Source organism: Scyliorhinus canicula, chromosome 17 (assembly GCF_902713615.1).
Source record: "Scyliorhinus canicula chromosome 17, sScyCan1.1, whole genome shotgun sequence".
NCBI lineage: Eukaryota > Metazoa > Chordata > Chondrichthyes > Carcharhiniformes > Scyliorhinidae > Scyliorhinus > Scyliorhinus canicula.
In genome coordinates, this window is record NC_052162.1 from 45043931 (window position 1) to 45066184 (window position 22254).

A 22254-nucleotide genomic window follows, 5' to 3' on the forward strand; every position below is an offset into this window, starting at 1 on the left:
AGGAAAAGATTTTTTCAAAAAGCAGCCTGGTGGCCACTCCAGTACGTTGACAACGATAATAACTCGCATTTTAAAAATGCTTTAAGCGTGGAAAAATGTCCCAAGGCATTGGTACAGAGCAGGAAAAAAAATGGAAAAACCTGGTAATTGAGCCACAGTGTGAACATTCCATCAAGTGAACTGAAAGCTTGGTTAAAATTATGGATTTAGAGAAGTTTTGTAGCAAGTGGAGAGAGAGGCAAACACATTTAGGATTGGAGTTGCTAACATACTCAAAAAAAGGATTGGAGTTGCTGGGGACACATACTCAAAACAAGGGGTTGAAGCTGAGCTGAAATGGGAAGTAATTTCTTCATTCCAAGGGTTCTTTGGAATTCTCTACCCGAGGGCTGTGGAGACCCAGTTATTGACTATATTCAAGACTGAGAGCAGTAGATTTCTGCAGCTGAAAAACATCAAGGGATATGGGACAGTGCGGTAAAGTGGTGTATAAGTAGAAGATCAGCCACAATCCCATTGAATGGCGGAGCAGGCTGGAAGGGCTGAATGGCCTATTCCTGCTCCTATTTATTGAGCTGGATTCTCCGGTCCCCCAGCTGTGTGTTTCCCGTCGGCACGACGTTTGCTGGCAGGAGGGATTCTCTTCTCCCACCGCTTGTCAATGGGATTTCCCATTGAAGCCATCCTACGCCATTGGGAAACCCGCAGGCGGGGGTGTACTGCCGGCGGAAACAGGGAATCCCAACAGCCGGAGAATTCCAGCCATAGTGTTCTCATGTTCCAGGGAGTAGGTCCCAGGGCGACATGTTCATGTTTATCACCTGGGCAGGAAGCATCACATGGGCTGAATGCAGAAAGGAAAATCTGGTGGGAAATTTTCATATAAACTGTTGGATATTCTTTCTGTTAAATTCGATGAAATGAAAATCAGTGAGTTTATCTTAGGGGCAGTGAACTTTCCTGTACTCCACCCAGGTCATTCTTATCGCTCAAGCAATAGAATGAAAATCTGCCCAAATGTGTCTGAAAGCACTGCCATCAGTAAGGTGAATATCTTGAGAAATGGATTAAGCTTTGCTTCTTATCATGGGGATCATCCAGGTCTTTGCTACCATTGCCCAGTAAATCATCCTTCAGGTGGTCGGATTCATATGGTTGTTCTTGTGTGTGAACCTGGATAGAGTGTCAATGACTCTTCAAACATGGCGCAGGAGCCTCACAGCCTTGAGACTTGATTTTCCTTTCACGCAAAGGTCACCTGTGCATTTCAGCAGGGGCTGCTCAATCGCAATCAGGAGCCAGAATCCGGAATGATTTGAGGTTGTGTTTCCTGCAACTCACCGAAGGGCATTGAGACCAATTGTACATAACTGCCAGCAAGGTTAAGATCACTTCGCTCAGCATAGACTGAGCATTAAAGCTGATCGAAGGCTCTCTTCATAAGGCAAGGTTGAATTAAACTCAGGATGGTTCCAAATAAAAGGGATGACTTGTGTGATAATGTCAGGTTTGGACTAAGTCCGTGCAGTAGATTGAAATCTCCCTGACTGACAAGAGTTTTCTAGGTGTTGATTTAGCAGCACCCTGCTTCTTGGTATTAAACAATCAATGGTAATAATACAATCAAAAGGGGAAATATTTCAGAGATAAATGATGTTAATTAAGAGCTTAATCATCGCTATTGTCTGCATGTTTTTTGTCTCATACCTATGTCTCTGACTCTCACCCTCTCTGTCTCGCACTGAACTGATACAGAATTGTTCCTCGCAAGCTTTCTTGGATATTATTTTGATTTCCTTGGGGTTTTTTTCTCTGTTGTACTGGAATGTTTTTTCTGCTTAATTAAGTTCTGCTTTTGGTGCCATTGACCTTCTGAGGGTTTAGTAAAGACAATCAGAACTTTGACACCAGCACTCAATAAATCATTCTTCAGATGATTTTTGTTTTTGTGATGTGGTTTGATGCCGCACTCCCAACACATTCTGATGCTTCTTGGCTACTGCATGATCAGTACCAGTAATGCAGCTCATTTTCCTTCTCATCACTATGGGAAGGGGCCTAATTTCTGTGATGTACCGCCATCACAGCAGCTAAGCAGCAACATTTAATCATTCCTCCTAACTTTTAACCAGCTCGGTTGCGATTAGAATAATCTTACCGCTCTAGGGCTTTGTGCATTTAAATGCTTTCTAGAGCAGCTAAAAATAGATGCCTTTTAATACATTGTTATGAACAGATATGCTGCATTGTGAGCGATTTTTAAAGGGAGGTGGGGGCGGAAAGGAATGCAGTACTTAATGATCTCAGTTTTCTATTTCATAATGAGTTTCTATTAATAGGGTAGGTTGGGAAGGTTGGGCTTCTTTCCACTAGAATTCAGAAGAGCGAGGGATGACTTGACTGATGTATATAAGATTCTGATTGGTCTTCACAAGGTGGATGTTGAATGATGTTTCCTCTTGTTGGTAAGTCCAGAACTAAAAGCGCGATTCTCCGGCCTCGTTGCACTCTCGCTCAAGCCTAATGAGGCCGGTAAATAGCGGGAGAGGCCAAAACCGAGAACCGCGCCAGGCGTCTAACAGTTTCCGATGCACCGGCCTGCTCCCATTGGCAAAATTAGGATCTTGCCGTAGCATAGCGAGAAACCAATTATTGCCATTTAAGCCCAATTTCCAGCCAATCAACGAGAACCACCCCATATCCAATTACCACCCGTCAGTCAGCGGCCTCCAGTGCCTGGAGAGATGGGCAAAGGATCCTGAGGTCAGCCTGCATTGCGGAAGAAAGTGAAGAGGCATCATACCGGTTGTGCAAAAAGTTGTTTAATGTGCTGTACAACACCCCACTCCTGGTGGTGCGCAGCACCCCCCCAGCCCCCAACGCCACTCTCTCCCCAACCCTACCTACCTGGAACTCAGGGTTGTTGGTGGCCGCCGTCGCCACTCCATGGGAAGGGTCAGGGTTGGCACTCAGCACCCCCTCCTCCTGATCGGTACCCAAAGGGCCCTGGGGTTCACCATGGGATGGAGATGCAGCCAGTTTGAGCACTGGCTGCCCCTGCATCATCCAACTCTATCAGCCCTGGCGGTTCCCCATGGTCCGCACCATGGTGTTGATGCCCTCGGCGATGCTCCTCAGTGATTGGGCTATGCTCTGCAGTGCCTCAGCCATGCCCATCTGGGACTGGTACAAGCTCCGCAGAGCCTCAGCCATGTGCATCCGGGAGTGGGACCTGTCCCGCAGAACCTCACCAAGATCAGCCTGGTGCTGGGTGACATCCCCCAGTGAGCCGGTCATTCTGCCAGGGCCCTCAGCCATGGCCGTCACTGACTGTGCCTTGGACACCTTCACTCATGGTGCCGATGTCGTGCACCAGGCTCTCCACTGCGGTCGCCACCCTAGCAGTGTTGGCCTCGGTGCCACTCATTGCTGGCGCCAACTCCTGCGCCTGTAGCCTCTGGGACTCCTCCACGCTGCTATGGATCTATTGGAGCTGGGTCCTGGGTTCCAGCAGCCCTCCGACTGCTGTCTCGCCAGGAGATTCCTGATGTACATTAGCAGCAGTGTGGTGCTCATCAGATTGTTCTCCAGGAACCTGACCTCTAACATGTCCCACTGAGGTGTGCATGTATCTGAGCTGGTGGAGAGTGGGGATGACAGCTGTGCCACTACCACGGTGGCATCCTCGGAGGCGTTCTCCTCAGAGTCAGGAGAGGGTGCCTCCCGGGATGGGCTGGCGCCGTCGGCTGGAGGAACTGCAGGAGAATGGACATGTGGTCAGTGAGAGTGACAGATCAGTCAGTAAGGCAATCACTACTCACGCTTGACAGGCCCTCTGGGTGGAGCCGGTGGTTCCTCACATCTGCAGCGTCTGCCAGCCTCCATGTGGTGACCGCTCTGTCCTTGGCCACCCCAGTCACCTCCAGAGTCCGCTCCTTGAAGGAGGTGAGGATTCATATGTCCAGCACACCTCCGTCAGTCTGGGCCCTCTCCCACCGATTGTGGGAGAACTTTTTCTGCAGAGACACAGAGAGGGCAATGTTAGCCACATGTATGGTTCAGGCTAGAGAACACTTGAAGAATTGGGAGTGGATGCTCCCTTCGAAGAGGGGAGGCGTTCGTTTCTACTCATTCGTGCTGCCCCTGACCTTCTTCCTGCACTGCTGGCCAGTCCTCCTGGTCATATTGTTCGAGCTAACAGCTGTCCTCACCTCATCCCAGGCAGCCGTGTGGCTCATGCTCCGGGACTCTCGGGCGAACAGGATATCCCTCCTGGTCTCCACCCCGTCCGGGAGCCCCTCCCCAGGTCTGCGTCCCTGAATCTTGGGTCTGGTCTCCTCGACGTCATTATTGCGAGCTCGTTGGGGGTTGGCTGAGCAAGTGCAGTTTAAGTGCTGCTCGACCTTGTTGGCGGGGGCTGGTGAGCGCCGTCCCGGTGAATCAGCTAACGTGAGGCCACATTAAGTGGATGAATTAATGTTGAATAGTGTTACCGGTTTCGCTGGGCCGAGCGGCGGGAAGCTCGCAGAAATTCCTGCTAATTATCACACTTTGACATTTTTCTGGAGAATCGCGCCCATGGGGTTATTGTTTTTCAATTAGGAGCACGGTTCAACCAAAAGGAAGTGTCATTATGGGCAGGTTTGGTGGAGTGTTTCTCGCCAGCTTTTTGGGTGAGATCCACACCATTATTCAACCACGCCGGAATATGAACAGGACGTGGCCGGTGGATCCCACGGGAGGCCACTTCTGGGATTCCCGTCGGCTGTTACTCCCCAAGACACCTAATGAGACTTGCATATTTAAGTGAGCTTAGCTGCTCACTTAATTATGCCTACGTCACTTCTACTGGCCCCCAGGATCTATCGGCCTCACCAGGTGCTGTTCAGCACTGGTCCCCACAAACGGGGATCAGGCGGAATGGCACTGGAGGTGGGGGGGGGGGGTGTCTCCCTGGCAAACGGAGGCCCCTGGATGGTTGGAATCTGGGTAGGGTGGCACCCTGCCACTGCTGATGCCACCAGGGCACTGGCACTGTCAGCCTGGCATCCTGAAAGTGCCTTATGGGTGCTAGCCTGCCAGTGCCAGGGTGCCCACATGGCCACACATGGGCATTACCCCACACTCCCCCATGTGAGGACACCCAGCTATTGGGTTGCTGTGGCCCCTCCCTTTTCAGGCCACCCATTCCCCTCTTGGGCCCCCCCCCCCCTTTCAGGGCCCCCCACCCACCCCCAAACATTATTAGGCCCCTTCATACCTGCCCCCCCCCCCCACCCTTCATACTTCCCCTCACCCCCTTTCATGGGCCCCTCTCAGGCCCTGACCCTTGACAGTGCCACCGTGGCATCTTGGTACTACCACTTGGGCACCCTGGCAGTGTCATCTGGTCACCTTGACAGTGACAGGGTGGCAGTGCCAAAATGCCAGGCTGGTAGTGCCCCAGTGCTTGGGTGCTAGAGGGAGAGCCTGGGCATCCCCTGCCCTGTCCCCAACCTGGAAGACCCCCTCCTCCCAGGTGCCGTTAGGCCTGGCCCACATTTGTGTGGACCAGTACTAAATGGCACCTGGCCCAGGCCTCACTGGCGAAGGTGTTAGTTCCTCAGCCCCAATATGGTGCAGACATATTTAAATGAGCCATATGTATTCCTGGATCTCACCCAGCGCAGGCAAGAGCCAGATCGCAACATTGCGTGCGATTCATCCGAATCCCGGGAGACACCTTACACGTTGAGAATCTCGTGAGAGGCTTCACAGGAGATTCATCGGCTTCGTCGCGCCACCAGGTCAGGCACGACAAGGCTGGTAAATCGCACCCTAAGTGTTTCCTTTATAGGGCAGAGATGAGCAGAATTTTCTTTCTCTCAAGAGGGTTCTGCAATTTCAGAAGAGGGTGGAATATTTTTAAGGCAGAGGCAGATTTTTGTTCGGCAAGGAAATCAAAGGTTAGATGGGAATGTGGAACTCAACACAAACAAATCAGCCATGATCTTTTTGAATGGCGGTGCAGGCTCCAGGGGCTAAATGGCCTACGTCTCTTTTTTTGGATGCACGTAATATGTGACTTGTAATTAGATGTAGTTCAGCTGGATCAAAAATGTTCAACAAGGGTGCCAGGTTAGGATCATGTGTTAGAGCACCAATATACTGTCCATATATGACGGTATGAGGAAGTATGTACCCCCTTAAGGCTCCTCCTCTGCTTGCCGAGCCACAACTTGAGTCCTTAGCCAGGCGTCCGGCCACAAACTTCTAGAAAGGGCAAAAAAAATCACGGGTGTCAATTATGGGTCTTCTAATGTCATAGGGTACTAGCAAAGACAATACTGAGCTCAGATGCAGAGTGACCAAGCCATGCTGTTCTGTCTGGTGTGGATTATGCAGGAAATCTGGGAAACAGAAAGGAAAACATTTGAAGAGGATAGAGCCGGCTGCTTGCCAGAATGATTTAATAGTGAGCAGCGATCAACAGCCCTGCACCTTTGACACTTATGACATCACCACCTCTCCAAGAGGTCCAAAGCAAACAAGCAGTTTAGCCAGTTTTGTTATTGATATTATAGTAACTAATCTGCTGTTACCTTTTGGGATGAGCTTAGACATATTTCAGAATCAAAAAGCTCACTAATTCTTCTCTTCTCTTTCAACAGCTACTGATAGTCAGATTAAAGACAAGCTGAACAAGAACGAGGGAATCTTTGGCTCCAAAATGGCACTCTTTGCTGCAATTGGAGCAGGTTGCATCATCTTTATCCTCATCATCATCTTCCTCGTGGTCCTCTTGATAAAGTTCAGAAAGCGACACAGGAAGAGTTCCCAGCAGAGGTCAGCAGTCCTTTCCCTCAACACACTGGCCAGCCCAAAGTGTAGCGGAAATAGTGGCTCGGAGCCCAGTGACATCATAATCCCGCTGAGGACTAATGATAACAACTACTGTCCTCACTATGAAAAGGTTAGCGGTGACTATGGCCATCCAGTGTACATTGTTCAAGAGATGCCTCCACAGAGTCCTGCAAACATCTACTACAAGGTTTGACAGTCAGGAAAATGCGAGAGAATTTGGAGTGTCGCCTGGCCTATTTCTGGTATCTAAATCTTCTCCTGACATGTACAGACTCCCCATTATACGAAGTGTCTTTGGGAGAGTATAGATAAAACTATGACAGTGCCAGCAAGAAAGATTTCAGTATTAAGTTCAGCAAACTTATGTTTTAAGAGAAAAAAAATGAAAAAAAAAGAAGAAAATTGGAAGATGACTTTTTCTTTGCAACCAAGGAGGCTGAAGAGTTAATGTTCTTGATTGATCCGGGTCTATCCACAGCCTTTTCTTTCTTTTTCGTACAGCTATTCCCTCAGTAAAAGGCTTGAAAGAGGGAGGATCACACAATTCCTCCCTCCCTCTTTTATCTTCCATTTTGCAAAGGCAAGAATGATTGAAAAGTAACAAGAAGATGAGAGTCTCTGATTTGAGTTGTGTGAGAAGAAGCCACGGTTCAAATGCAAAACTAGGGGCACCTCCAAACAGACACTAAAAAAGACCGAGGATTATGAAGCAGTTGGTTCTCTGTAACCCAGAGACCTTGGAGCTGCCTCAAACTTTTATGAACTCCAACTGCTCAGGGGATGAGACTTGCAACACAAAAACTCTGACCGGGTTGGGTGAGGATGGGCGGGGAAGGACATTTCACATTTACTTTGCTTGCTCATTTCAACTACACCCCCCCCCCCCCCTTACTCATTTCCCAATATTTGATTAAAAGATAATTTTTGTTGTAATGTGATCTATGTAAATTATAAACATACTTATCAATCTATCCTTAGTTTATATACAAATCAAGCCTCCACCTCACCCCCAAGTCTTTTTGAAAATATTTTGGCAAGAAATACAACCAAGATAATGTTGACATGGTCTGCTGTAATTGGGGCACATTTGATTGCTAGTTGGTCTTTTTAAGGTAGTTAATGACCAGCCTATGATTTGTACCTATCTTGTTAGGGTTTGCCTTGATTGGCTTGGGCTTGCCTAGTGTTGAATGCAAGGAATGATCATCTTACAGCAGTGCAGTACATGTTCAAGATGGCCAGCTAGCCCAGCTCTGCCAATCAGGCCAAGAAAATGCAAAAGAAAAACAAAGGTGTAATTTGACTTTCTATTTCAAATGGCACAAAGCAAAGAGATGGCAGGACAATTTTCAGGAGGAAGATAAGTGTTTCTTTGCTCCCAGGTATAGATGCAGGGCCATGATGCTAAACGTTGGTGGAGGATCCATATGTACTTACAGACTATCCAGGTAGGAGTGGACTTCTGATGCTAAAGCTGCTGGCAGAGGTCAGAATGCACAGGTGTTTATCTTTACAGATTAGTTTGAGAGTGTGTTCTTCATGGCCTTTCAGAACATGTTGTAGATAGATGAGGATTTTCATTATTTAAGATGGTATGAAATGCCTCCAACTGATGGGGTGGAGGAAATGTTATCAGTCATGGTTTTATATACAAGATTCATTCAGAATGGGAATTCTTTCCTTAATTTTAGTCACGTGGACTCGAGTATTTGAAAGTGTGCACCTACTAGCAAGGGCCGGACTAGTTCTGGTAGTTTCTTGCAGTTACAGTGGAGGCTGTTTATAGCCCCCAGCTTATTCGCTGAAATAATTTTCTGCTGCGCCACTGTTTTAATGACTCAGTCGACTGTTCAATTTCACACTTTGAAATTGATTTATTCTTCTTTCCATCCCCCCATCAATTGAGGAAACTTAATGTCATACAGAAAAAATTAAATAAAATATCACCTTGTCCATCAAATATCTCTCTCTCTCTGTTGCAACTTTGTGGTCTTTCTCAGTTTACTGAACTACTTAGTCATTTTGTTCTTCCTATGTTTCAAATGTCTAGTCCTCCACACACTTCCCCCTCCCCTCATCCTATTGATGGATCCAAGACCCATAACGCAAACTTATACTCCAATTCACTGTTTTGAAGAACTAAATGGTAAAACTTATTTCCTCTCTGTTCACCCTTTTTCTGACAATCAATACACTTTTAAAACTAAGCTTGGTGTTAACCTAATCACTACTTCTTTAGTTACCTTAGCATCATTCCTCCTCTTTGCAACCTGGACCATTATACCTGTGTTTCCCAGTACAGAGGTCTCAAATCCAGCTGTCCTAAAACCAGAATTATCCAAGAACTGGACATTTTCTCCTGGCTGTCATTCTTGGAACAGAGTAATCGCGGGATTGAAGAGACCATGCTAGGGCTGGTGCCAGAGGACAGAATCAACAGGATAGTGCACACACATGACTTTGAGTCCATTGCAGCACTTTAAGCTCTCCCTGTTCTCCAGACAGGATCATTCTGACTACAAAGTTGGAAGCCACTTTCAGGTTAAAGGATCAAAAATCAACCATTTCTCTCTGCTCCCATTATTGGAATCCAAGCGACTGCTCTTATCTTGCAAGAATCACTCCTCTGCAATATTAATAGATTTTTAAAAATGCCTAATCAAACTTTTAAATCTTCAGTGTTCCTGCCCTTAATGGTCATGGCGACTTGCAGCACTCCCCGTTCCCTGATCTACAACCTTGACATTTTTATGACATTAATAATCAGTGCAACGTGTGCCACAGACAGTCTGTGTGAAGGAGATAGTGCCAAACGCCAGGAAAATCCAAAACCTGGCATGGTCTTATCCCAAGAGTGAAGTGCCATATTTGGGACCTTGTACCTGTAATAAAAAAACACTATGGGTGGCTTTCAACCAAAAGAGTGTCATTTTTGGGAGAGTTTGGCGAGGTGTTTCCTGCCATCTTTTGGTTGAGATCCACACTGGTATTCATGCACAGAGGACGAAATTCTCTGGTCATTGAGATTCTCTTTTCCCATTGGCAGCACAACCCCGCCCTCGGGTTTCAGGTGGCGTGTTGTGGTTTTAATGGCAATCCCATTGACAAGCTACGGAAAGCAATAATCCCCCTGCCAGCAAACGACACGCCACTGAGAAACATGCGGCCGGGAGAACGGAGAATCCCATTCGTCATTTTTTGGTTCTTGGGGAGTTTCTCCCCTGTCGAGCCCACACCTAGAAATTTGTTCAGCAGTGGGGAGCTGAACTCACCAGCCAGCCCGGCTCCTCAGACATCGAGTTACCATTTTGAAAGGGAGTCAAACCCCCCCCCCCCCCCCCCAGTGAGGACACCCTGCTAGGAGGTCTGTTGGGGACCCCCTCCAGGCCTGCCCACACCCTCACTTTTACCCCCCCCCCGCCTTAACGACCCTCACTCATCACCCCTCAAACCTTTGAGGCCCTTTCATATCAGCCCTTCACCCTACCTACATACCTTATCCCCCTTTCATAGGTATGGCCCCACTCAGGCCCCAACCTTTGACAGAAATTTGACAGTATCCAACAGAAAAAACTTGTAGTAATAAAATAACATCCACACAGCATAAGTAAATTGAACAAACAGAATCAATTAAATGACAGTGTGTATAACAATATTGCCCGTACAACAGCAGTAATGGGGCCAACCAGTCAAGATATTAAAATCTGAAAGGTTAAACACAAGATGAGAGAAAGCCTTATTGAATGACAAAAGGGCCAACAATAGGCAAAAGAATCCTCTTTCACCTTCCCTTCCTGAGAGTAGAGGCAAACCTCCTATTAACAAATGCTGTGAATAAAACAGTTCTATATGAAAATGAAGAAGGAAGAAAGACCACAGAATTTGGCTCAAGACAGTGAGGGCACATAAGGGCATGCTGATGATCAAACTATTTTAGTTAATATACTCGGTAAAATATTCCAACAATTACCTCTCTCTAAGAATCCTACTCAGGTGGCAAAGTCAGCATTTTCTAGAATAACAATAGGAAATTCCCAAGTACTCGGCAGGCCTGGCAGCATCTCTTGAGGCAGAAGCAGAGCTCCCAATCTGTGACCTTTTATCAGGACTGCCGAAAGGTTATCAAGCTGGGATAGCCTTGGACTCTGAAATAAAAACAGAAAATGCTGGTCGCACTCGACAAATCAGCTAGCATCTGTGAAGAGAGAGAAAGATTCACAATATGCACAGGATTTTGCTGTCGTATCTCCATTTCACGTAGTGGGCTAAAAATGGACTGCAAATCTCTCACCTGGACAAGCCTGAGAATATAAGCCATTTTCTAAAAGTCCTTAGAAATTGCAACAAAAAAAAGAATAGTCTGTAAAACACTAATATGTGCACATTTCAGTCATGTTTAATCTTACGGAGCTGATGCCTGAGTTGGGGTTTGAAATGCAGCCAGGAAACAGCCTCTGGAATGGATAATGTCTGCAGTCTCAATCAGTTTCAGATAAAAAGCTTGTTTTGAGAAAATGTGATTACTAACAGATTTGAAAAGGTTTCCACACGACTGCTTCCTGTCCTGCTGCAATTAAACCCTTATAGATCCAATTGTTTCAAGGACGGTAATGCATTTGATTGGCTGAATGACAACATTTCAGTGGATCCAAATAAAAATAATGAAACACGCCTTCCTTCCAAACACAACCAATATATGTCAGTAGCATATGAAGAACTAGCTGCGTGCACGTACACATACACACAGCGTTGCCATACACAACCAAAGACAAGTGGTGCGTACATACTGCGTACATATCTACAGGTGAAAATGAAAATTGTTTATTGTCACAAGTAGGCATTACTGTGAAAAGCCCCTAGTCGCCACATTCTGTCGCCGGTTCGGCAAGGCTAGTACGGGCATTGAACCGTGCTGCTAGTCTGCCTTGGTCTGCATTCAAAGCCAGCGATTTAACCCTGTGCTAAACCAGCCCCTGCTGCACACACGTACAAGTGAAATGAAAATGAAAATCGCTTATTGCCACAAGTAGGCTTCAAATGAAGTTACTGTGAAAAGCACCGAGTCGCCACATTCCGGCGCCTGTTCGGGGAGGCTGGTACGGGAATTGAACTGTGCTGCTGGCCTGCCTCGGTCTGCTTTTTTAAAAAGTCAGCGATTTAGCCCAGTGTGCTAAGCCAGCCCCAGTTTGTACAAGTATGTACCATAGACAGAAATAGTTACGTCCCATGATACAGAGATAGATATGAACCATAGATGGGTATAGATATACACCTTTACACACTAACTGCACATACTGAGGGAATGTTTGCAATACATGCTGGGTGGGTGGACAATGCCCACTCTGAAAATCTCCCCCTCCCCTCAATATTCTCAAAACCCAGCCAAGATTCAAACGTACAATTGCAAATACAGTGTATAACATGGGCGGAACATTCAACTGCATGGGATGTAAATTAGGAGATCAGGTACATGTTATAGTCTGTTCAGATTTTTCTTTCCCATTTTGTGTACCCAACATCTAAAACACAGTAGCTGGGAATTATCTTTACCACTTCACATTTAATTCCACTGGTTCAGGTCGTATTATCCCTTAATTCTATTGGTGTTATTTGCTGTTACAACTGTGTGACCCATCTCATGCTGTTATCTGGTGAAACACTCCCCGTATTCTCCAAACATGCCAAACGCTATAAATTATTTTGGTTGGATCTCCCAAACCCAGGCTATGTAACCAATCACTGGGAATGGATCCATGACACTCGTTAGTGATCCATACACTGTTGCTCTTTTCTCACCTGGTTGAGGGGGGGGGGGTCAACAACTACTCTCCAGCTAGCTTTATTGACAATCAAACTGAGATTAGGAATTCACCATCAAAACAAATGCTTTTTGCAGCATGATTTGATCCTACAATTGGACACGTCCAATTCCAGACGCTGTTAATTTTCTGTTTAAATTTGGCTGTACACGGGAGGGGGAGAGGTTTCTGCATTTCAATTTGCTCCCTTAAATATTACAAATACCTGAATATTAGTTCTCTGATGTGCTGCGCCTCCTTTCACTCTATTAAAATGAGTACTCATTGCACCATGTTCTATTCTGATTCATCCTTTGCTAGGACGTGAGGAGGTAAAAAGTTCAAGTTTTTCCCTATCTTTTCTTCATTCTCCGGTCTTCAGACTCTTGAAACCTAAGCTTACTGCCACTAATTCTAACTTTATTTTTTTCATATTGTCTATTCATTCCAAGCTGTCTAGTATCCAGAAATATGGGCCCAGGTCCTTCATCCAGAGGGTTTTCACGAAAATGAATGAATACGATCATCCACAGCAGTAACTAGATAGGACAGAGAGCAGAAGCCCTAAGGTGCTCTTGTGTCTTTATGTGCTCAGCAGTAATAAGGTAGGCTTACTTTAGCCCAAATGCTGTCAACGCTCAGTGCACTAAAGTTAATTTGTTGGGACAGAGACTGAGATGAAACATTCTTGTGATGCTTCCTCCCACTGCTCAATACCATTGTGGTGTCTTATTAAATCAGTCAGGACCCATAATGTCTCATGATCTGCTCTTGAAGGGGAAGACTCAGGCAATGCAGAATCAACTGCAAGTTTAAAATAATTTTTGTCATCAGATGCCAACAATTATGGGCACAGTGTATATGGGCCATTCAGCAATGGTGTGGAAGGATGCAAAAATGGCATCATAGTTAAGAAGAATTAAAACCCTATACACTGCTAGCCATCTCCTTATGCTTAATTTTCCCCTTGTGTCCTCTAAAACTGTTACCTCTGGCCGTGGTATCATCAGTGGTGGCCCAAGTACATACACATGATTACAAATGTAATCAGCTATTTGAATATGGTGAGTATTGCAGCTGAAGCTTCCAGAAAGAGACATTGGACAGTAATCCAGAGTAGGAACCAGGCTGATATTTATTCTTCTTCCAAGTTGAGCTCATCTAACTCAGCACAGACGAGGAATTGAACCTCAATCTTTACCACATTGGGTGATACATTAATCCAGTGACCATTGGTACAGCAACCTTGTTCCATATATTTAGAATTTCCACCCATATTACTGGGGCCTCCTTTCCTTTGCCCTCATCCCAGAAGCCACACATAACGGAAAGGTACATCTAAGTACATCTAAGACCTACTCTAATTCATGATAGTGTCAAAAAATATCTGTGGAAAACAGGGAAGAGACATTAAACATTTCTCTAAAGTCCTAGGCATCTTAATGAAAGGCCAAAGCCCATAGTTCAAGACAATGTCAAGCTTGAAAAAAATAAGAGAAGAGGGTAAATTAAAACATGGTGATCAGTTAAGACTTGCTTATGTATTGAAACATAATACTGAATAAAATGGGCAGATTCATGAGGTGTGAGAATGATGAGGGTACAGAAATGTGGTGAAGATTTTTCAGGGGCGGGTGAATTGGAAGTTTCCCAATCTGTGGCCATAGTGATTTTGATACATTGTAACTCAAATCTATATAGGTAAATACCCCTTTCGGTAATTCTAGGGGATACAAAGACCTTTCTGTTGGCATCCACCTTCAGTAGTTACATGAAAAACTGAACAGCTACCATCCTTGATACTAACCCCAACCACCAGCACAAACTGAAATCTAATCCTTTCCATATACCTACATTACATTAAAATATATTCCTGCTAATGAATCTGAAAATCAGCTTCTGCTTTGGATAATGAGAAAACAATCCATAACATTATCCAAACTTTTCATTAGATTCCACCCTATAAATTATTCCTGTCTATGTATATACCAGATTCTGTGTATAAAATACCTGAGGCGGGATTGTCCCATTCGGTGGCAGAGTGACCAGGCCGTCGCGTTTCACAACGGCATGAATGGGCCGCTGGGAATACCGGTTCTGGCCCCTACAGGGGGCCAGCACGGTGCAGCTGCGGTTCACGCCGCTCCAGCCTCCCATTCCGGCGCGAACTGTGCGCCGCGGGATCCATGCATGCGCAGTGGCACCGGCGTCAACGATGACATGCGCAGTGGTTCCAGCGCCAACTCACGCATGCGCGGTGGCCTCCCTCAACGCGGTGGCCCAGACGCAACATGGTGCGGGAGATCAGGGGCTGGTGTGTAAGAAAATAGGCCCGGGGATCGAGAGGCCGGCCCAAGGGTCGGAGCCCCCTCTTCCCCCCCCCCCCCCCCCCCCCTCAGGCCAACCCCGATCCTGCGCGCAGAGTTCCCGCTGTCTGCGACCAGGTGAGACTCTGCCTTTTTAGAGCGGCCGCTCGACCCATCCGGGCTGGAGAGTCAGCGGCCCAGCCGCGTAGAGCGGCCTGCGACCGGCGCCGCGCCGATTCCGCGGGGAATCGTGTGCCGGCATCGGAGCGGCCTGGTGCGGCTGTGGGGATTCTCCGGCCTGGCACGGGGCTGGGAGAATCCCGCCCATGAACTCCTTGATTAAATTCCAACTTATATTTCACTTTCCTCTATTTTCTGTTTACATCATGAGTCATCCCACGGGTGTTTTATTTCAGACTGTTTAGTTTCTACCTGGAAGTGATTTTTGTCTTGGCTCATTTAGATATGGCAAGGATGGTGTTGATGAACATTACTGACTCTTGACTTCTAGTATGTGATTCCCACCAAGCCACACATGACTAAGTTGTTCCATCCAAGGATCCACAGCACCTGATTAATGAAATGATGTTAAGAACCACAAGCAATTCTTCAAACATTGAATATTGGACCTCTGGATTATGCTTGCTCTATTTATTTTATTTTTTGTTGTGAGTGGTGGGCCGGCTTTCCTGATAGCTGTGCACTCTTTATTCTGGTATCATCCTTCTGAAGTTTTTTTTCCCCCAGTGCTTAGTAGTAGGGAGATCAGAACCATACATAGTACTGGAGGTGTGGTCTAGCCATGGTCCTATATACATCTTACATTACCTTTCTGTTTTTGTATTCTGTTTATCTAAAAATAAATCACAGTAAATTTGTTTGCACTCTTTATGACATTATCGTAGAAAAATATCATACAGCATAGGAGGCCATGCAGCAAATGATGTATGTCCTCCTATATTTAGGTGCAGTTCTCTCACACTGTTTGCCATACCACCCAATTTGCAAAGTTTGGCATTATACCTTCTGAATTCCAAATCACTCCCAGCACTCCCTTTGATGTAATGTTCCTACATTGCATTGATCTCCTGCCGAGTCCGTGTGCACTGAGGTGCAACAGTTTTAGAAAATATGACTGGACAAAACTAGTGGAGGTATATTGATGGAGTTGGGTTGTGGATGGGAAGGGGAGGGATCATGGTGTGCTAATTATTCCTTTTTAGTAAATATAAAGGAGTAAGATATCCATTGGTTGTTGTGTAGCAACATTGTAATATGCAAAAGCGAATCTTCATAAACACATTTACACTGTCACTATACATAGAAACTAGAGGAATTCTTATCTATGCTGTTTAGATCAGAGCAAAGATAAGTGCATAGAGAGAGAGATGCATCCCCACATGAAACAGGATAATGTTACAGTGAACTTCACATTGTTTAAGGAAACTTCAAGTACCAATCTCCTATCAATCAGCCACACTTCACCCTGCTTCTGAGTCTAAATCTCACTGCTTTTATGTTTTAAATATTAATAAAATATTGTATTGAATTTTGACTGAAAGGAGTATTTTTTTAAAGTTTATTCGCAAGCGGTCTTTACCTCACAAAAAGCTATCATTCCAAACTTGATATTCTGTTACTTATAATTGCAGAAACAGAATTTGGTTAGGAAATGTTTTATAGATCAGTGGGCCTTTGAAACTAAGATTTGATGGTTGTGGCACAGTTGGAAACACTTGCCCCTGAGTCCGAAAGTTATGGATTCTTGCAACATTCTAATAATAATAATCTTTATTATTGTTGTGGTGATATGCATCACTGTAAATACACAAGGGGTTAATGTAAATACACACCAGTAGGCCTACATTAACACTGCAATTAAGTTACTGTGAAAAGCCCCTAGTCGTCACACTTTGGCGCCTGTTCGGGTACACCGAGAGAGAATTCAGAATGTCCAAATTACCCAACAGCACGACCTTTGAGACTTGTGGGAGGAAACCGGAGCACCCGGAGGAAACCCACGAGACACGGGGAGAACATGCAGAGTCCACACAGACAGTGACCCAAGCTGGGAATCGAACCTGGGACCACTGTGCCACCGTGCTGCCCCATCCAGAATATGTTCTGGTCATTCAGATTTTTTAGAAGCTTAAGTTTCCATGCACTATTTGAAGAAGAGGAGGGCGGTCTTCTGAGAACCTGGCACTTATAATTTTCTTAATCAACACCGCTCAAAATAGATTAATTGGTCATTTGTTTTGTTCTTTGTCGGATTTTGCGGTGCAAAGTGATGGCTGTGTTTGCATAGATAAACAAAAGTCATCACATTTCAAGTAAATTTGCTGTATGTGAAACACTGTGAGATGTTTCTGAGATGTGATAAGGTGCCATTTAAAATCAAGTGTCATGACTTTAAATTTCTCAGTTAGAAGTCTTACAACACCAGGTTAAAGTCCAACAGGTTTGTTTCAGACACGAGCTTTCGGAGCACGGCTCCTTCCTCAGGTGAATGGAGAGGTATGTTCCAGAAACATTTATAGAGACAAAGTCAGAGATGCCAGACAATGCTTGGAATTTGCGGGTAATCAAATCATTACAGATCCAGAGATAGGGGGTGATCCCAGGTTAATGAGGTGTGAATTGTCTCAAGCCAGGACAGTTGGTAGGATTTTGCAAGTCCAGGCCAGATGGTGGGGGCTGAATGTAATGCGACATGAATCCAAGATCCCGGTTGAGGCCGCACTCATGCGTGCGGAACTTAGCTATAAGTTTTTGCTCGGCAATTCTGCGTTTTTGCGTGTCCTGGAGACCGCCTTGGAGAACGCTTACCCGGTGATAAGAGGCTGAATGCCCCTGACTGCTGAAGTGTCCCCGACTGGAAGGGGACATTACTGCCTGGTGATTGTCGCACGATGCCCGTTCATTCGTTGTCGCAGTGTCTGCATGGTCTCGCCAATGTACCACGCTTCGGGACATCCTTTCCTGCAGCGTATGAGGTAGACTACATTGGTCGAGTCGTACGAGTATGTGCCGCGTACCTGGTGGGTGATGTTTCCACGTGTAATGGTGGTATTTAAATTTCTCACCATGCTTTCAAGTAAGATTCTTTGGTGCTTGTTCGCCTTTGCACACAGCTTCCTGTACTTTTCCAAAACTCAGTTTCCTCAGAAAATCATTTTTATTTATGTATCTAGTAAATTATGTGTGATGCTTGTGTAATTTATACACATGCTGTTGCAATGCATCCTTGTAGTCACATGGAGGTGATGTCTCTTGCTCGGATTACAAGAGTTTACAGCATATTTTATTCCTCAACCAAGTGGCCAATATCAGCAATGAGTGACAGGAAGGTATTTGACTGTGGAAGGCATCGCTACTGAACACAAACCTGCCCTGCACTAGAATTCCTGGGACTTTCAACTGATTTCTCAATAATAGAAATGTCCATTTTGGTAGAACTTATAGGACACTGATAGACAAAGGGTGTGATTTAACAGGGGGAAAAAGGTCCCATTTTGAATGGGATTAGCAGGCACATTCCCGGCACTATCGAACGGGACTCTGTTATATTTTTGGGCCTCAGTATGAAACGCCATGCCAAGGCCATACTCGGTCGCATTTCTTACTAAGAAGCTGCACTCGCCAGTGCAGGAAGAAATCGGGGCACCATTTTTCAATGTTGTACTGATTTCCCGACGCCCCCAACATGACCCCCCAATGCCACAGCTCTGGATCTGTTGGGGGTCCTTGAGCCGCCCCCTACACCACACCTCATATGGGCAGGGCACACCCGGGCTCAATCCCCAACACGGGCAAAAAGCCACCTGGGCATCTTGGCACTGCCAGCCTGGCACCCTGACAGTGCCCCTGCCAACCTGACAGTGCCATCTGGGCACCGTGGGCACAGTGTCTGAGTGGTATCAGCAGTACCAGGGTGCCACCCTGCCCAGATTCCAACCACCCAGTGGCCCCCGATCACCTGGGAGAGACCCCGCCCCCAAGTGTCATTCCGCCTGGCCTCCGTTTGTGGGGATCAGTGCTAAACGGCACCCGGCTGGGGTCTCCTTGGTGAAGGCGCTAGATTCCGGGGGCCGGTTAGATCTGCCTTAGGCATAATTTAGTGAGCATTGTGGATGGCATCCAGATCGTGACTTCTCGCTTGATCTTGTTAGATCCTGCGGGGCGTAACGACCATTGGGAATCCTGGAAGAGGCCTCTCGCGGGATCTACCGGCTGTAGCCCATCCCAACTCCAGTGGGACTCGGTCGGTAAATCATGCCCAAAATGTTTTGCGTTGCCTTACTGCTCTGTAGCTGAAAGCACTTATCCATTTGCTGACCTACACTCAATCCACTACTAAATGACTCTTACAGAGAGTACTCCATTTCAGATATTGAAGCAAATAAACTGCTATGGAGCATTCCTGTGGTTTGTGTTTGAGTGCTGAATTAACTATTAAATGGGCTATTTGACAAAGTGTCACTGGTTGAATGGTTTATCTGGCGATGATGCAATCCGAATCTAATGTATGGGACAGACTAGTTCTGTATTTGATGGGTTCCGTCTTTGAAGTTTTCTATTTCCACATTCCATGTACGTTACCTTCTCGTGGACTATATATATTGAATCCCATTTAATCTCCTGAAGAAAGGTATTGATATCCTCTTCCAGGCACCAAAGATAAATTTTAAATATTCCAGTATATCTATTCAATTTTGTATCCGATATGTCGAACTGCTAGTCTTCCTTGGCAAAGCAATTCAATAGTCCTAACAGTTTAGTGCCCATCATGTTTCCCACAGCTTTTGATCAGTTCTGTTTGTACTTATCCTTTTATGAATCACGATATCAGAACTTTAAACAAACACATATGGTAATTTTATGGTCTTTTGGAGTCTTTATTCCAGGTCAGTCTGGTCCTCTACATTCTTAGTAATCCTTTGAGGACGAGAAATAATTTATGCCATGATCCAATATAATTCTATTTAAGAATACTTAATTTGGTGAAAGATAGCACAAAAATTTTATCAAACCCCCATTGGGATTGCTTGATGAGACAGTGGAGCTTTACTCACCATCGAACCCGCTATGTACAGAACTGAGAATGATTGGTATATATACAGGATTTGTTCTGGAAGCTAAACAGCTGCTGATGTAATTAGTTTAATTATTATTGAGAGGTTCTGAGCAGCCTTTCTGTTGATCTGTAGGATTTCATAAAATATTAATAATATTGATTGATCTGAAAGATGCAGCAGGATACCTCATCATTATTCCCTTTGTTGCAAATGAGAAGCTGCGCTGTTTGTGCTGGAGTTAAGATTTTAGGCAGACCATCAATAAGTAGATTAGTCAAAACTGGCAAGAAAATGGAATCACTTTGGGGAGAGAGAGGGAAAACCAATATGCCAAGAGGAAGAAAGCAAGCATTTTTCAGCACAGATCAGTTTTTCTTCTGACATTTCAAAATTGAAGACTGTAGCATTCTATCAATGCTGAGGCTGCATACAGGTGACCTGCTTCAAGGCAGGTGCTGTGCAGAAATGGCTGCGAGCAGCTATCCAGATGTGAGCCTGTATGAGCTTCTTCCCCTCCCCTCAGAGAAGTTCAATGACTGCACCCCCAAAATTGCAGATCTGAAATGAGGAACTCAGCATGAAGAGGTTACCATAGGATCCAACATCTTTTCTCCATCTATTTTTCAATTCATTTTTGGCAACACCCAGTGATAAAATTATTGATTTTTTTTGAATTTCAAATATTCAATTCTTCTTTTCCCAGTTAAGGGGCAATTTAGCGTGGCCAATCCACCTAGCCTGCACATCTTTGGGTTGTGGGGGTGAGACCATGCGATAAGATTATTGATAAAGAGCAATCGCACAGTAAATAATCTTGCATTGCTGCAAACCGAGGCAAGCATTGCTGAATGCACAACTTTGTGAGCTATAGTGTGAATGGCTTTTATTCAGCTAACTAATAGCAATATAGTTACACAGCTCACATCTCACTGAATGAGCAGGTAATTGTGTAATTAGACAAAATCAGCGTACCTTGCTGAGTAAGTAGAAACTTGTCCTGTTAAATAGGAAATAAAGTCAACCAACTAAACAAACAGGAACGACTCAAGTTACATTGTTGAATAAACAGGAGTTTCACACGTTTATTCAGGAACAATGAACACTTTAAGACATGATGCAGCTGGACCAAAAATGTGGAAAATTAAAAACTTCAGTGATTTAATTGTTACTGCAGGAACAAGCAAACCACTTGTAAAAAAGCAAGATAAACATTGTGAGAAGCGAAGAGTTCCTATTTGCCCCTTGGTGCTGCTAGACTCTCTGATGTAATGATTGTAAGAGATTATTAGCACTAGGTGTGGTGCTCTCACAGGCAGAAATGTAATGAAAAACTCTTGAAAAATGACAAACCGCAACCTCACATTAATAGCTGGAGGGGCTGCATAGAAAGACATGTCACAAGTGAGGCAGTGCAACAATTATACCTGGAGACAAGAGAGTTGTTGAGATGAATTTGTTAAAGAATGAAGGTAGCCACAATTGACTGTGTAAGTGAACACATATGTGGCGTCTGCCTGCTTGCCTGTATGCGGCAATGAATATGTGTATATGTGACTATATTTAAGTGCATTCCTTTGCATCTGTGTCTGTGATATTTCCATTCAATGTTGTCACTGGGAATTTGGTGGACAATAGAAAAATGACCCATAAAGACCTGTGACCTGGGCGAGGAGGACTTGACAAACAACATGCTGGATATTGATTGGTTCATGCAGAACTTGGCACATTGTATAAATGTGCGTAGTGTTGATTCAAACAAACCAGGACGGCCCCAGGTCTTGTGCTCAGTCTGTACAAAGGTAACTCATCACAACTGGTGTTGCAGTAGAAAACTATAATTGTTCTCACTATTATAGGGTTTGGAAAGGGGAAATCTCCGTGGGTACCCTCTCCCGTGACCCTTACTAAAAGATCTTCTCTACAGACATGGGATGAGAATGAGATTGTGGTATGGGCCAGGGTTTAGAGAACCCTAAAGTATATCATGGAGTTCACCTGACCTCCAACTTTTAAAAGATTGTGGTATGGGGAGCACACGACCCACTCTACAGGTGTGGTACAGTAGAAATGGAAAAGTATTTTTTAAAGCAAAACAATGTTTATGCTATGAACACAAGTTAACCTTTTTAAAACATACAGTGAACATCTCAGCATCCATTAATTCAAATACAACCCCGAAAGAATACAACACAAAGTAATCCTTTAAGCTTTCCTTTTAACATCCACAAG

General features: G+C 45.1%; 1 protein-coding gene across 2 annotated transcripts in view; it reads left to right on the plus strand.

The window, feature by feature from the left end:
- The window catches only part of efnb1 (ephrin-B1), a 223205-nt gene extending 214402 nt beyond the window's left edge, over window positions 1–8803 (plus strand). For both annotated transcript variants that reach the window (XM_038774471.1, XM_038774470.1), the window contains one exon: window positions 6651–8803. In XM_038774471.1, coding sequence (XP_038630399.1) covers window positions 6651–7036 — 386 coding nt within the window. In that variant the 3' untranslated portion in view covers window positions 7037–8803. The remainder of the gene's footprint in view (window positions 1–6650) is intronic.
- Window positions 8804–22254: the final 13451 nt, after the last annotated feature.